The sequence below is a fragment of the Athene noctua genome, chromosome 2 (assembly GCF_965140245.1).
Source record: "Athene noctua chromosome 2, bAthNoc1.hap1.1, whole genome shotgun sequence".
NCBI classification, from domain to species: Eukaryota; Metazoa; Chordata; class Aves; order Strigiformes; family Strigidae; genus Athene; species Athene noctua.
The window spans coordinates 22,299,943-22,314,680 of record NC_134038.1 but is presented as its reverse complement, the minus strand read 5'-3'; the positions used below and the strand labels follow the sequence as shown (position 1 = coordinate 22,314,680).

Sequence of the window (14,738 nt, the reverse complement as noted above, 5' to 3'; positions counted from 1 at the left end):
CTCTCCAAGTGAAAAATTTTCATTTCATATTAAGATATAAAGTTTAAGAGTACGATATTTATTTTTCCCCAGCTGGAAAGCTATTTTAGAACACAGGACCACCAGAACTACTTCTTCATATATATGTATGTATATGTAAATATATATATGGGATTTTTTTTTTTTTATTATTTTTGAATAGAGGTCCTCACTGAATCTTTCTTCTCCGTAGTTAAAGGTCTATCTACCAGCTGCTGTTATCTTGTGTAGAAAGTACACTGTGTTCTCCTCTTCCTGGCACCGCTTATTCAAGCATGCTGGCCGAAGTACTGAAAGCAAAGTCAAAATTCCATTTACCTCTTGCACAGCAGATGCCTTTCTGCCTGTATTTTGACCTGTGACAAGTGTTACAGTAAACAAAGGAGTGAAGGGTTGTTAAAATATATCCCGAAAGCTGCATAGCTAGATTTTAGGCTATGTATCTTGTACAATCCAATTCCAGCAACTATTGTTCCAACAATACTTGTGTTGTTATTTATTATTTTCAGTGTGACATAAATGTACTATATATGATACTTGCTGCATTGCTACTGTTGAAACTAGCAGCATTCTTCATGGTGCAGCACAAGAATGGATAGCAAAGATCTTCTACAATTAGATCTTTGCCAGTCGTTGACCAGCAAACAATGAAAGGGAAAAAGAAGGCAGTATGGTGTAACAGACCATCTACTGGCTGTACACATCCAAAAACATAACCTCGTGCACAAGTAGCAATGTAATGTTTGAAGTGATACTGCAAGGATAACTAGAGATGTGCAAGCTGTTGTCAAAAAGTATGAGTTTGCATTTTGACTCCTTTTTTAGGAGAAGGGTATGAAATTCAGTTTGATTTCCAGGGATTAGTGGCAGCTTCCCTACAGAAAGAATCAGGCTTATATTCTACCCACTGAAGAAGAGTGTTTATCTCCCCATTTGCACATACTCTGAGTATCCTATCATTAAACATAACACCAGCAGTTTAGGTAACAGTGCTTACATCCGAAGAACAGAGAGTATACACTGGTATTGCTTAATGCCTCCAGGGACATACAGTCACATCACTAACACAGAACAGTCCCAGCTGTGGCTGCTGTCCAGAAGATGCCTAAGACCCAACATACTGGAAGAGAAGTAGCAACCTTTGAGCAACGTGTGCTGCCTTTATACCTCATATTCTCTCAGCATCTCAATGGCTTCCCAGTTTCATGATTTCTAAAATTCTTTTTTTCTTGTATTAAGGAAACTGTGCAGTCAAGTGTACAGTAGTTTCAGTTACTGCTTCAATCTAATCAGGTGAAACGCATAACTCCTGGATTTATATTATTTGATAGTAGCACTGTCCAAAATTACATTTCAATAAATTTCATTTCACAAAAACTTTACTGTGGAAAGAAAATATCAATTCAACTTAAACCAACTTTTCTCTTAGTTCAATGTTTGTATGGAAAAATAATTAAGCAGTCCACTTAGAAAGGCATAATCTGTTCATGAGCATGCAGGTATCAATTTTATCTTATGAGAATTTTTCCATGTTCCAGTTGCTTCATTCCTTATTACATGCTGCAAAAGGCAGTAATAATTTTTATAGCCAAATATCTCTTCATAAGATACCAGGTGGCTTTCAATATTTACTATTTAAGTCATGCATGAAATTTAAACATTACAAAAAATGACTTACCCGTTGACACTCCTGAAATATGCACATTTTCAGAATGTTCTGCAAGAGCACCATTTCCTAAAATTAAACATAATGAATAAGCTAATTTCCAAGATAAAATTTGTAAAAATTCTTCAGATACCCTTTTACAGAAGAGAAAGAACAAAACTGAAGTTATTTTAATTAATATTAAACATTAAAGGTCCTATGTTCATTTTATGATAAAAGAGGAAAAACTAGAGAAAAAGTTACTATACAATGGATATAAAAAAACAAGCATCATTAGTGTACTAGGAACAAATACACAACAAAGTTAAGGAATAAGAGACTGACAGTAGCAAAGAGTTTTGAGAAACTTCAGGTATTTTAGATGGTAGACTTTGTATGACTTTTGCATCAAATGCTATTTTTTTAAAAAAAAGCTTTATTTCAATGCATTTTCCCCATTGCCTCCTGGGTCAAGATTTTTAAGTAAATGCTATGCAAATAAAAGACATCCAGGGGAAGACATCCATTTATTTCATAATGAATTGCACCCTATAACCTTTATCCAGAAAGATGTTTAAGATACAACCAGGAACTATCTACCTTCAAGAGTAGCTCACCACCAGCATTCATTAAAACTAGGTGTACTCTACAATGAGACCCCTGTGGTCATCAAACGTTAGAACAAGAAAGTTATTCCTCCAAACCTCATACTACTTTGTACTCTTCCAAAGTCTGCTGAAGTTTGCTGACAGGAGGTAGCCCTGTTACATGATGTGACAGATCAAGTTGTATTTGTGCACAACTCCTCCCACAGAACAGCTCCCATTCTCCTCTCCTTTATTCAACATCTCTTCTTTTAACCTTTACAACAAATTTTTAACAAAATCTTCCAGGCATTTTGCAAAGAGAGTGCTACTTTCATGAATAGACTCTTTTGAACATAGGCGGTGAATCTATAATATAAAACAGATCACTAAAACTTTAAAACCACAACTCTTAATCCCTCAAAGTTTTGTAATATTGAATATTTGCCACGTCAGATTTTCATACATGTGAAATCAATTCTTCTACCAGCACTGCCACGTAAGTGTGATATTTGGATAACAAGAACCTTAAATGCATGAAGAAAACGCAAATTCCTTCTATACCAAGCTTAAAGACTGTTAAGAGTTGACATAAAACATATACACCTAAGCAAGCATCTCAGTGCTCCTCCACTGCAGTGGTTACAAATAAGATGTTTCAGAAGTTGCTCCCAGGGTTGACACCAAATGCACAAAGATGCAATTTTTTACTTCCTAAAGACACAATACAGTTAGAAACCTGATAATCAGAATTTGCAGAAAAATAGCAGATCTACTTAAAAAAAAAACCACCAAATTCTTGTGTTCTTAGAAGTGATGTTCCCCTTCCCATTTTTAATGTACTAATTTCACTGCATATATTTACATACCAAGTTGCTTTGTCTCAATTTAAAAATATTCTACACTGTAGCAATTTCCCTCGATGTTCAAAATACAAAAGTTTTTAAAACAAAAACTATTTCAAATATTGCATTAGTGAGCAACTAATTTCCAATGAAACTATTTTCAAAAGTAAAATATACCTGTAAGTCTTGAAAAGCTATTCTCCAAGTAATTCTCCATTTTGCACATAAACTGAGATGCTAAGCAGTGATTGCCACCCTGATTTCGTGTCTTCAGTAACACTTAGCTCTAAATTTACAAAATAAACACCATCTTTGCTGTAAAGTGATTTTACTTGTAACTGATTCCAGAGAAGGACATTTCTGATTGTCTTGTTTTCTATTATTTCCATGAACATAACGAAAACATTAACGCATTTCACGACCTCTTTTTTTAAAATAAAAATAGCTTACTGGTATTTCATCTTTCAAATTACCGTGGGGATTATTCACCATTTTTTTATTTTCAAAAAGGGGTTATTAGCACATACAACTACATCTGTAGTTGTTATTGAACACTGAAAATGAACAGCATGACCGAAAAGAAGGAATTCACAAACATTTAGAAATATGAAAAACACTGAAGTATTTACACTGAAGGCAGTCAATATCTGGGCACTCCACTGATGCCCCCAACATATGAATTACAGACAAACTGCCTATACAAAAACACCAAGAAAACAAAACTCCTTGAATTTTAATGAAATCAGTTCTGACAAAAATACAATAACAAAATATGACAATACTGACATAACACTGAAGTGTTAAAAAGAAAAGCAATGTATATATAAAGAATTGACAAAAACTATAAATCAATAAAAGTGTACTAAAATGGGAACTCCATCCAAATTGTATATACCTTGACTTAGAATTAATACATTGACTTAAGAAAACTTAAGTCAATATTCAAAACCAGAACACTTTAATATTTTCCATCTAAATATGCTTTATGATCTAACAGTTAAGCTCTTGACATAAAACTATGTCACATTTATTGTCAAACTTCATTTATTAGTCAGAAGGACTTATGTGTGATAATGAAGCCTCAACTCAGATCCAAGTACTATAGTATCAAAAGAAGGTGTGTTTTTAAAAATTATTTCCTTCCCAATAATCCTTCATTACATGAAAGATGACCCTTAGAAACCTCTCAGACTATTAATTCCTTTTTTATTGGAAATTGTCACTGAAATAGAGTGTGCTTAGATGCCATTTAAGTGTTACTAACTGCTGACACCTTTATGAAATTTTTAGGCAGTGATCCTTATATGATCTCAACAATTATGTCACATGGTTCCATATAAACTGAGCCCACTAGAATATCAATATATCGGATAACAAATCCATAATTTCCATTAAAATACGGGAACACTATTATCTTTGAAATTCCTGTTCGTCTATTTAATACAGCATAGTGTAAGTATATAAAAAAATTTTCTTAGATCACCAGTATGCTTTCATATTTCTTGATGCTTTAAAGAAATATTTACTATTCGTTCCCACTTGAACCTGACATTTTAAACTGAAACAGATGCCACCTAAACAAAACTTGACACAAAGTTTGTCCACATCAGTCACAGGAGCTGTTTTAAGTATGTGTGACAGCACAGCACTGGCAGACAAACACCAAGAAAGTCCTTCATTAATTCATTCTGCCTTCAAGAAACCAAGGTTGTTATTCAAAAACTGACATCTTCCATCACCTTTTTTTTTTGGTGACTTCTTAAAACAAAAAAAATCATTTGTGTAACCAAGATTATACATATCTCCTTCATATCTTTTCATAAATACTTTTGACAAATGGACCACTTGTTTTAAGTGGTATTAAACAGAAATGTATGTCAACTTTAGTCCTGCAGCTTAAGATATACTCAGCAACCACATATAAGTTAAATTCAAATGGACAAGGCTCAAGATAAAAACAAGTATTTCCTATGCTTTTTCTAAAAAAAAAAAAAAAAATCACAACAGAATCTTCAGTAAGCAAGACACAAGATACATTAAACTACTGGTAATCTATAGGTTAAACAAAAAGTATAGAAAGTACTTCTCATGGCTTTCTATTTAAGTGCACATGAGTTGGTTGCCACCACTGCAGGTAATACCTCTAAAGGTTCCTTGACTGCAATGAAAAAAATCAGCCAGTTGGTTACTGAGTGTGTTCACCGTATGGAACAATCTCCAATTTCTGAGGTGCCTTTCTGTCTTGAATAACTTTAAAAATCAAATGTTCAAGGTATGGTTACATTCAAAGTTGGTCACTGATTCTGATAGACTCATCCATGAAATTTTATTTTATTTTTACAGCACAAAGCTAGTCCCTTTGGCCTTTGTTGTTTTATACCCCACTCAAATCCTCCAGGCTGAGATGTTGTCTTGTCTTAGGAGCAGGCAGAGACAAAGAGACAACAGGTAGTTCCATTAACATTTGAATTAATTCCTTTTGATTTGTGTCTCACAGATGACTCACCACAGAAGCAGGCAAGACACTAGGCTTGACTTCAGGTTTTTCAGCGGCTGGGGCATTCGTCCCTATCAGTCTACATGAAACTACATTAAACAGTACACCCCCCCACCCCCCCCCCCCGAAAAACCAACACCTTCGCAACATCACTTCCAAACATGCTGCTCCAAGAGCCATGAGTCCTACACTCCTAAAAGGAGTCTGGAGAGGAGAACAAAACGATGTGGAAGATAAAACTATAGCTTGGAAGGTATTTGACTCACTAGCATCTTTTGGGTTTCATCACAGGCCAGGGAGTGGGGATGGCAACAAGGAAAATGTCACAGCAGCAAACACTTTAACCAAACTGCAGAGGAAAAGCTTAAGGGGAAAGTGTGGAGAAAAACGAGTGCTTTCACACTTGAAAAACATGACATGCTTGGAAAAAATAGCTGCCAAATTCTATATATTTGAAACCCAGACAGTAGCAGTGATGCTCAGACTAACATGGAGGCTAACCACAACACAGGAGCGTTGATTTTAGGGTGTTTACCCCCCTACATCGCTCCTTCCCTATAGCCTACACAGCACAGCTCACTCTCAAAATAGAATCAGTATCGTAATCAAAGGATTATCTGCATATAAATTCAGAGCATAAAACTAAGCCTACAGTCCTGAAATGAGCTGCTGCTTTAAGTTTTACCCAAATTTAGAGTTTTCAAATGGCATAGCAAAACAGACACCCCAACCTCCCGCCGCAATAATTAAGTCTGCTCCTTAGCCAAAACACTTAAACAAGCTTCTGTATTCCAAACATAAGAACTTGGAGATTTCAGGCAAAGTAGTTTATCTAAACAGTGATATAGTCAAGATAGCAAATGACTTCTAAACAAAAGTTGCATTTTAATTTCCATTTGACTAAAACTAGTAATACAAATGCACAGTGATGAATATTGTAAAAGTGCACCCCAAAAATTTGGTACATGCAACACTTTCCACTGTGATTGTAAAATCGGATTTTATAAATTGTTTGGAAGAACATCATGTATCTTGGGACTAGTTAAATCCAGATTGTGTTTCACAGAGAAATTAACTCGACTGTTTCAATGAGAAATGAAAATGCAACAAAACAAAAATCCATAGTGGCAAACCCCACATTTAAGTTACTTTTATTTTTGCTGTTATACCAAGTAGTTATTGTCCACAAAAAAATTCATGCGCACATATCTCCATTGAAGCTCAATTCTTCTATATCAAGATTAATCTGCTACTAGCTTTAACAGCCAAATTACAACCCCCCCCTAAATAAATACAATGGTATAAACTGAGGAACTGCTGTAGCTGAATGGCTACAGAGAGAGCTTTTTCTAAACTGCCTTGAGTTAAAAGGTACTGTGGTACATAATGAGTGCTACATAAGCACACTGGACAGGGTATTTCTCTTGAACCACAATTATCAGGGACATGAGATCAACAACGCTTCCTGTACATAATGTGGTTCCAAACATCCTTTACATGGTACATGTTTAACTTGCTTTACGTTAAACAACGTACTTACTTCATGACCAAACTTGCTTTCTTCATCCTACTCCCAAAATTTCTGTCCACTTTATACCTTACAAAGGGTAGTTTAACTTGTTTACACTGCCTCTTATCACGTGGGATTACCTTGCATTAATCTTCATCAAATTATGCTTGTAACTAAGTGTGGGTGATGCCATCAAAATAAGAATCTCACAATATACTTCCATGAACAACCTTATGTATCACCGCATTAAAAAGCCACTTAGCAACGGTCCTATGATGCCCTAGTCCAAACCCAGCAACATCCTTCTTGATTTAGAGATCTGGGAGCTGGAAACACCCATGATGCATCTAATATTTCAGCATGCTTCTTGGAAACGACCCCTTTTGCTAGCACATTTTGTGACAGTCGACAGTCCCACCCACACTTCCTGCAAATACCTAAGAACAGTGGGGCAGAAACAAGCTCCACCTGAAGAGGCCGTGTCAGGCTCATCCACAGTCACACCTATCTGCCAAGTCTGTGGGAGAACAGTGCAAAGGCTAACTGCCTACCCGCCCTGACTACAGTTAATCTAAGGTTAAGATGTAACAGCTCAGAGCAGGGCATGTGGGAGACCAAGAGAAAAACAAGTACTACCACCCTCCTCCAGATAAACTAGATGATCTTGAAACATCCCTTCCAACTCAAACCATTCTATGATAAAAACATTTGTTCAGTATGTAACCCAAAATACCATACTGAATTATTTAAATGTGGGTCACATGCAGTTAGTGAGCCAAAAAAATTAGGTAGGATTTTCCTCAGTCTTTTGGCTCATCATTTACAACCTCCTCACCTCCTGAACACTTTGCACCTGTATTTTTTAAACTATTGTGCATTTAGAATGAAATGCATTAGCTGCAGGGATTTAATGCTGTACAACAGGAAAGAGCTACATATCCATATGTATATGGCCATACTGCTGCCAAACTCTCCTGTACTGCAGAGGAACACTACACAGTAAATTGAAATCATGCAACTGAGAAAAAAACACCACTTTCTATAATCACAAATGAACGTGAGGGTACGAGAGGGACTAGACTTGTTTTTTCATCCTTTATAGCCTGGAAAAGTCTCTGAGAATATGGTTTCCTCCTGTACTCTCTTCTGTCTGTGCTGAACGTATTCTCCTACCCCTGCTACTACAGAAATTCAGACTTTGCCTTCCTTAGAAGGCAGGAACAGAGCTCATGTGCAACATCAACATTACATGACAAGTAACTGTAAGTGGAGCACACAGAAAAGAAAAAAAAAAAGTAGTCTAAGCATTTGAAACTTACCCTCCCAGAACAGTTAATGAAATAAACAGTATTATTGCTACAGGAAATGCTTCAAGTTAAGGTGTGGCAGAGCTCAGAGTACAAAGTCCACTGAAGCCAGGCAATGCTTGTTATGTCTCTATATTCAATGACAAAGTGAAGCAGCAGTGTCATTCCCAGATTCCTACAGAAACCAGCCACAGCCTTTACAAGTGAGACCATTTATTACTTCCTGCCTTCTGATGGCTTCGTTTGCAATCACTGCATCTTCTGACTAGATATGCATGAAATCAAATTAACATGTTTGTGCACCAATACGTATTTGGATTAACTACTCAAGATAGGATTCATGATCCCCAATCATCTCATATTTCTGTATCTTTATTGTTGTTTTTTATATAGTGCACTGCATCTTTGACCAGAAGTATATGTCCTACACCCAACTGCTGCTTACTTCCTTGACAAAGGTCAACACGTGCTTTTGCATAAATTCCTATATTTAATGACAAAAGGCAATTAATAAAGCATCATGAGAAGGGACAGTATTGACTTTAGGCATTAACTGATCAATACTTTCCAGTTTAGCTGAAGAATCTTTGCAAGAGTTATTGACAAATTTGATATTATTTATTTTTAAATCAACAGTTTGGTGTTAACTAGTTATCTGCAATTCTTTTCTATATTTCCTCAGGGTTAAATACTGGAGTCAAAGGAATTTCAGGAGGCCATTGTAATATAGCATTAAGCAGTGCAGCAAGATGTAAGTTATCTTTCAGGTAAGGGAAGGATTAAATAACCATCTCTTTTAATATAAAATTAAGCATACAATAGACAAACATTTAGAAAAAGCCTTATTGCTGTGCACACATGTTTCAGAATTATCTACTAAAGGTAAACTGAGCAACAGAGTGACAAGATTTATTCCAAATCCCTGTAACAGAAGAACATCTGCTACAAAGTAGATATAGTAAATATATGTAAAATTTCAAACAGTGAAAGCAAATGTTCATGTGAAATGAAAAAGTGTTGTATACTCAAATACTACAACGGCACAATTAATTTCTTTAATTAAGGAAAGAATAAAAATGACTAACAGATGAAACTATACTGAAATAGTGGCTTATTTAAATGTGTTTATGATACAAAAGCAGGAAATAAACACATAAACTTTCACTGTAAAAAAAAGATAAAGCACAGAATTTGTTTACATAATACTCAATGCTGTTATTTTATATAGTACTATTTTTATTTCAGACCAACTGTGATGTAGTATTATTTAGAAAACTAAGACAAGAAATACAGAATCAATTCTGCAATGGAACTGTTTTACTTAGGTTTTAATTTTTATTTTTACTGTTTACAACAACTATTCTCTACCATTTTGTACTTAGAAAATTATTTCTTGGGCATAAAACAATGAGTATGGTGCTGCTGAAAATCTGCACTGTGTCCAACACTGCATTTTTGTATCACCCCCTCATTCTTACACTGTTCTTCCCTCCTCACAGAGGGACTGATTTTAAATGAATGTAGCTGCATGGTACTTTTGAAAAACAGGTCTTTATTCATCTCTTGATGAATAAAACACAGCCACGCAGTTTCCAAATCTATGTTCACTGCACAGAGCCTAAACTTCCTGTGCTTTGGTTCACATTACACTGCGGCCTTGGAACCATCAAACTGGATTCCTTTTAGATGACATGCTCCCACTGGTACTCAGTCCTCTGGACCACACTAGAGCTAGTCGAAGGAAAACCTTTCAGAAATGCATACAGAGCAAATGTTAGATCTTCAGCATAACTTGTTTTGCTCTGCAAATCTACTGTGGGACATGGCAACACAGACACATCTCCAGCTACTCAACATCCCAAGTGTGCTCTCTGCTCACCGCAGCTCCAGTGCTGCCAGGGAGGCTCCACCACAACTTCAAGCATAAACTGCAGAATCTCCACAGTCATTTAGCATGAGCAACACAAGTTCTCTTCCTGGATTCATTAAGCACCACATATATTATTCACTAATATTACACCAATTGTGAATGCTGCTGCAACACACAAAATAAAATTTACAAAATTTCATATAAATCATAACAAGGTGTCAAGCATCATGTAAATTTGAAATAGATGCTGCCAGAATATTGAAACAGAGCCTCCGGCACCACTGAGATACATCATGTAAACATTTGGAAGATGCTACGATCTACAATGTGAGCTCTTGTGTGTGAACTCTACAGGTGTGGCTTCTCAGCCACTGTCCACTCTTCCATCTCTCTTAGAAGAGAGACAACTCTCCCTTGTTGCCAAACATACAAAGCAACCAGCAGTTCTGTACTTGCCTGTTTTAAGGGAGCACAAACCCTTCTTCTGGGTGTACCAGCAAGAAAGACTCTCACAAGAGAGAGAACAAGAAACACTTTTGAAAGAGATCTTTGCGCACCAAATTACCAAGATAACCCGAGGTTCTTTTATCCTAGGTTGCAAGAGAGAAGCTACAGCAGTAACTATAGCAACTCTGATTTAATGCTGAAGGTGGAAAAAAAAACCCACAAATTTGGTCACACCCGTAAATCCCACAAGACAATTTTTAATTGGATTATATTGTCATTAAAATACAAAATTTTAAATTCATAACTAAACTAATGTGACTTAAGAATTTTTCTGTGAAAGTTTCAGCAAAATAGTTAAGGCTTCTCAGTTGTAGTTTGAAAAGGTGGGGACAGAAAAGAACCTGACTTTTTTTTTATATTCTCACTCAAAAATTCCACAAACTATTTATAGACAGCGCTAATATACTTGGCAGCAAGCAGTGGAAATTGGAAATCTAGCAGAGACACTGGCTCAGCTTCAACAAGATTCCTGATTTTAAGCACATAAGTACTTCTATTCATGTCAAACCCTATGCTTCTACCCAGCCAGGTATAAAGGAGTTACTTGACTGACCACTGCCTGCAAAATGTATGTGTTCTCAGGTGGTAATCTAGCACAGCATTTCAGATCAGACAGAGGGTAGAAAAAAACCCCAAACAGATTACTAAAACCAATTAAACAGTTCAAACTGAATACAGTCTTCTAAATTACAGATAAATGTCAAGTAACTTAAATAAAATTAAAAAAAAAAGAAATCAGAGGAAAAGGGAGTAGACCAGAAATTAAGGTGGGAAAAATAAAAGCAAGAGAGACTATACTGTCTACCCATCCTTAAATGAACTAATCTCCTTTATAAGACTTAGGTGCTTATTCTTAACAGATTAAACCCTATCATGAATGTGAACCTAACAATTTGCCCTCCTATTTGAAAACATTCCACTGTCATATTACTTACAAACCTAGAGAAAGCCGAAGTTCCCACCTCATTTAAAAAGCTATGTTTAAAATAATAAAACTCAATTATTTTAACAAAGGACTGTTCAGAGCCTTTATACATGTTCAACTGATGTAACTATTCTTCTGAAATTCCACTGCAGATACTAAAAGTATTTCACATTGAGAAGTGCTAGACTAGGGGAAAATTTCGATGTGTGGGCTGCACAGCGCTTATACAGTAGGGGGAAGAGCATTTCGGATTTGATTCATATTCTTTACATGCTTCATACTTTTATCTACTACAGTTTCTTTAAATCACTGTTGCAGTAAAAAAACCCCTGGTTTTGGTTTTGCTCCATGCAGGTTTAGATTGATTTCTCATCTCAATTCCTTGTAACTACAGGAACAAATGGCAGCAAGCAACAGTCTACATACAGCTTGTATATTATATCTAGCAAAAAAAACCCCAACCTCAACACTAAAACCCAAATACCTACAGTCAGCCAGAAGATTTCAGGCCTGTATCAGAAGTCAGAAGCAGTAGGGCTTCAGGTCATATATTCTTAAAATATAATACTGCTGGTTATCCTGTTTTCTTCAAATGATTTGATTCCATTCCATCTTGAAAAGTGCCAACAGAAGACACGAAATCATTATTCATAAACTAATGACTGCAGCCATCATAAATCTATTATAAGGTTGCAGGAATGAAAATATCTGCTATTACCCCATGAATCCCTACCACGAACCCTCAAAACATCCAAGCTTCTAGTTCCAGATGACAGCATGACTCAGACTTAGAACTTATTTTTTTCCAAAAAAGACTTAATAGTGTAGGAGTACTTGATATTGGGGGGTGGGGGAGAATCACGAGGATTTTTGAAAAGAAGGAAAACACTGCTCCACTGATGCATCTTTATTATGGAGCCTACAATCTCATGTGACCAACAACTCAGAAAAGAAAAACACTAGTCATGTTAGAAAGAAAAAAAATTTAAAAATAATTGCCTGAGATATACCCAGAGAATAGTAGTTTCAAAATTCAGAAAGCTTGTTGGATTCATAAAATATAATTACAAAATCTACTTCTTTTTCAACAGAAAGGCTCATTCAGGCAGAAATCAAGGAAGAAATTTCATACTTCTGACCAGAGCAAAAATTGGGGATTAAGAAATCTAACCATAATTTCCAGATTTGCTAGATTATTTCTGGGAACATTGGCCTGAGCAAACCAAGGAATACTGGAGTCAAGAGTATATACCTGCTGAGTTTCAACTCTGCCTTCATGAAGGTAACAATAAATTAGAATTAACTGCAAAGCATCCCAGATGCATTCACCATAATGACATAACTGAGTGGAATGCAAGCCATTCACTGGAACGGGTGGTGAAGCAGCTGTATATTTACATGCACTTTTTGCACATACATCAAGTAAAAAAATCATAAGAGCACAGCATGTCTATTGCATGTAGGAAAAATACCCTCATTTGAAAGATAAAACTGTGTCTTCTGTCTTCTTTACTTCTTGCTACTTATTACTAGAAATATGACTTTGATTTTGACAACCTTTTATACTCTTCAATGAGTTTTAGTTTCTTTCTGATAGAATTAAAAAGCCGTGCTGAGTTCCCAAGAAAGCTTGTTTTCTTTAACTGAAAAAAAAAAAAAAAAAAGTTCACAGAAACCACAGACCTTGCAAATGCTTGTGTGGACTTGTTTATGCAAAGTCTGGAAAAGGAAGTTTTTAGACCCCCCAGCACCTATTCAGACTGAAACAGAACTTAACACTAAATGTCATGCAGTCTGCCCAGCTATCTTCCAGTAATACAGAACAGAGTCTCTGTCCCTTAGTAATGCTTCACTGAAGTAATTAAAGTGTAGAAGTAAACTTGCACAGCATAACTCAGCATACCATCATTCTTACAGACGGCAACACAGCAAAAAGCACAGCCAAAGAATAGACGAGTTCCTAAGGCCTTCTTGCCTGTGCCTTTAACATCTGTAAAACAATGCTTTTTGTTAATCTCATGCAAACACCCACATGCAAAATTAATTTCATTATTATGAATATTTTGATCTGGCCTAGTTATAGCAGACAGAAGTAGAGATGTCACTGAGTTACTAGGGAACCACAACACGTAGATGCTTCCGTTCTCACTATAAAATGACATTCAATCCACATAGCTCCTTCCCTACTGTCACTTGTCAGCTTCAAAATTTCAATCACTACAATAGCAAAGGCTATTAATTAGTTACACTAATTTCCTAGACTTACCTAAACTATGCTGTTTATTAAATATCCTCATGACTTAGGAAGCGTAAGAGATGAACTTGCTATAACTTGTCAGTCATAACACACTGCATTCCTCAAAATGCACCACAAATTGCTTCTATTCAAAAAAGGCAGACATTAATAGAAGACAGATTGCCTACAAGATATGAAATTGATTTTATTCAGATTAATAACGTCTTTAAGAATCAGATCTTAAAATACCCAAGGCATACTCCTGGTACGAACATGCGTGCACACATACTTGCATGAGTATGCTCAGAACCCATGTAAGAATTCTGTGTATGACAGCCTTGCTACTTTTATGTTATTTTGTTCAAACAAATTAGTTTCATCAAAGAAAACAAATAAGGGAAATATTCAGTAAAACTTATAATTCAGGAAAACATCTTCTCTCTCGTGTTTTATGCTAGACCTGTGTATACTGCGAGAAAACTCTGCTACAGCTACTTCATTGATTCATGTTATTGATTCTAAACCAGGAAACTTCAGAAAGTCCCATGGACTAGTCTAGATTTTATTTTTAAATATCCATGTATTTATATAATTAAAAAACAATAGACAAACAGATATAAATCTCATACCACCCAAACTGGTATTTCTTTCCCTCTGTTTGGAAAGTGGATTCCCCCCCTCCCCCTCCCTTCCATGTTATCTGATATTAATCCTGCTATTTTTGTCCTACAAGTCTGATGCTGGTGCTGTACCTTGCACGTTAGCAGGAGTACACCTGTAAGTTTAACACCTTT

At 35.9% G+C, this 14,738-nt stretch overlaps 1 protein-coding gene across 1 annotated transcript in view; it reads right to left on the bottom strand.

The window, feature by feature from the left end:
* The window catches only part of LRP12 (LDL receptor related protein 12), a 50,415-nt gene that overhangs the window by 19,638 nt on the left and 16,039 nt on the right, over window positions 1-14,738 (bottom strand). Inside the window, exon 2 of the mRNA XM_074898553.1 lies at window positions 1,697-1,753. Coding sequence (XP_074754654.1) covers window positions 1,697-1,753 — 57 coding nt within the window. The remainder of the gene's footprint in view (window positions 1-1,696; window positions 1,754-14,738) is intronic.